General features: G+C 44.0%; 2 protein-coding genes and 1 pseudogene across 5 annotated transcripts in view; 1 reads left to right on the top strand and 2 right to left on the bottom strand.

Annotated features, from left to right (window-relative positions):
* Positions 1-2,131, top strand: part of LOC105501230 (UDP-glucuronosyltransferase 2B9) — a 476,097-nt gene that overhangs the window by 181,434 nt on the left and 292,532 nt on the right. The gene's annotated exons all lie outside the window — the stretch shown is intronic.
* The window catches only part of LOC105501233, a 97,960-nt pseudogene that overhangs the window by 10,463 nt on the left and 85,366 nt on the right, over positions 1-2,131 (bottom strand).
* LOC105501344 (UDP-glucuronosyltransferase 2B9-like) overlaps positions 1-2,131 on the bottom strand; it is a 24,300-nt gene that overhangs the window by 4,098 nt on the left and 18,071 nt on the right. The window contains exon 4 of the mRNA XM_011927238.1: positions 1,103-1,234. Coding sequence (XP_011782628.1) covers positions 1,103-1,234 — 132 coding nt within the window. The remainder of the gene's footprint in view (positions 1-1,102; positions 1,235-2,131) is intronic.

Genomic DNA, 2,131 nt, shown 5'->3' with positions numbered 1-2,131 from the left:
TGCTGGGATTACTGGCGTGAGCTACCATGTCTGGCCTATAGTTTACACTTTTAATCACAGGATTGGAATTCATTTTCCTTACTCCCCTGCTCCCCACATGTGGCAGTTACTATTCCTAAACGACATTCAATCATGTTATACTACCACAGATCTTTAAATAAAGCATATACCGCATAATCACTAACAGAGCCAATCTTCTCCATTTGTTGTCAGGTATTTTATATAAGCATCTGAGTTAAAGTGCAAATAGAAATATTACATTTCATAATTGTAAACATTCACCAAGAGCTTCCAGAGTACAATAAGTAATAGAGGTGGCCCAAAAATCATTCAAGTTTTCTTCACTCATTGGATACTGCTGAGATTAGGAAAACTGTTCTGAAGAAAATGATCATAAGTCTTACTTGTATTTCTACAAGGATGCAGTTCTGGATACACATTTTTTATGAAAACACCTGAAAGTCATTCTAAAGACTATATTAAGCACCATTTTCACTTACCTGAAATATATTGAGTTAAATTCAGCAGTATGTATGAGTGTTAATATCAGAAATTAAAAATAACTCTGGGTCTCAAGTTGCCTTTGGTGGATACATATGGAGTAGTGAGTTCCCACTGATGCTAATGGGAACCACTCGTGCATACCAAGGGTAGAAACTCCCCCAGGGCCACATGCAACCTCTAAGTCTGAGGCACAACTATGACGTCTGTCGGTGGATGCTATACAAGCATATTTAAGGCTATGTTCGGCTATAAAGAGTTCAATCTACTCTGTAATATTCTTTCTGTGTAGATCACATACACAATTCAAAATTTTATGGGACAGGAGGTGAAAAGTCTCCAAACACTTTTTAAATACCTTTCTCCATACAATTCAATGTCCACATATTTACATAGGGGAATGTTCATACTTAACAACAATTTGTTTTAAATGCAACCACAATTTTCAAACTTATCACTGTTTCTCCAGGAATATCCTTGTTCTGATTTTTCACCTTTTGGCCAACTTCACATTTGTCAGAAGTTTCTATAACTGGATTACTTACAAATTTTAACAGCCTCTTTCAGTAGTTTTCCACACCAGTAAGGCACTTCATCTTACCTTTTGTGGGATCTGGGCAAGGGCTGATGCAATTACGTTGGCCCTTTCTTCTTTCATGTTAATGACCATTGACCCCAGAGAAAACACCACAACACCGTTTTCTCCAGAGCTCTGTACAAACTCTTCCATTTCCTGTGAAAAACGGATTTGTTTCACCACAAAAGAGTAACAGTACAGCAGGCACTACTGAAAGAATTGGGACAAATTACTAAAGAGAGAAAATCAGATATTTTGAGTAATCGTTGGAGTAGATGGCCGAATAGGAACAGCTCCAGTCTCCAACTCCCAGCGCGAGCAACACAGAAGACCGGTGACTTCTGCATTTTCAACTGAGGTACTGGGGTCATCTCACTCGGGAGTGCCAGACAATCGGTGTGGGTCAGCTGCGGCAGCCTGACTAGTGAGAGCTGAAGCAGGGCGAGGCATCACCTCACCTGGGAAGCACAAGGGGGAAGTGAATACCTTTTCCTAGCCAGGGGAACTGAGACACACAACACCTGGAAAATCAGGTAACTCCCATCCCAATACTGCGCTGTAAGCACACCAGCACACCAGGGGAATATATCCCACACCTGGCCAGGAGGGTCCAATGCTCACGGAGCCTCCCTCCTTGTAACACAGCAGTCTGCAATCTAACGGCAAGGCAACAGTGAGGCTGGGGGAGGGCCGCCTGCCATTGCTGAGGCTTAAGCAGGTAAACAAAGCCACTGGGAAGCTCAAACTGGGTGGAGCTCACAGCAGCTCAAGGAAACCTGCCTGTCTCTGTAGACTCCGCCTCTGGGGAGAGGGCACAGCTAAAGCAGCAGAGGCCTGTGCAGACACGAACGACTCTGTCTGACAGCTTTAAAGAGAGCAGTTGATCTCCCAACACAGAGGTTGAGAGCTGAGAAGGGGCAGACTGTCTGCTCAAGTGGGTCCCTGACCCCTGAGTAGCCTAACTGGGAGACATTCCCCACTAGGGGCAGTCTGACACCCCACACCTCACAGGGTGGAGTACACCCCTGAGAGGAAGCTTCCAAAGCAAGAATC

The sequence above is a fragment of the Colobus angolensis genome, unplaced genomic scaffold, assembly GCF_000951035.1.
Source record: "Colobus angolensis palliatus isolate OR3802 unplaced genomic scaffold, Cang.pa_1.0 Scaffold70, whole genome shotgun sequence".
Lineage (NCBI taxonomy): Eukaryota > Metazoa > Chordata > Mammalia > Primates > Cercopithecidae > Colobus > Colobus angolensis.
The sequence above is the reverse complement of the archived record's forward strand: the minus strand, read 5'-3'. Positions and strand labels throughout refer to the sequence as shown.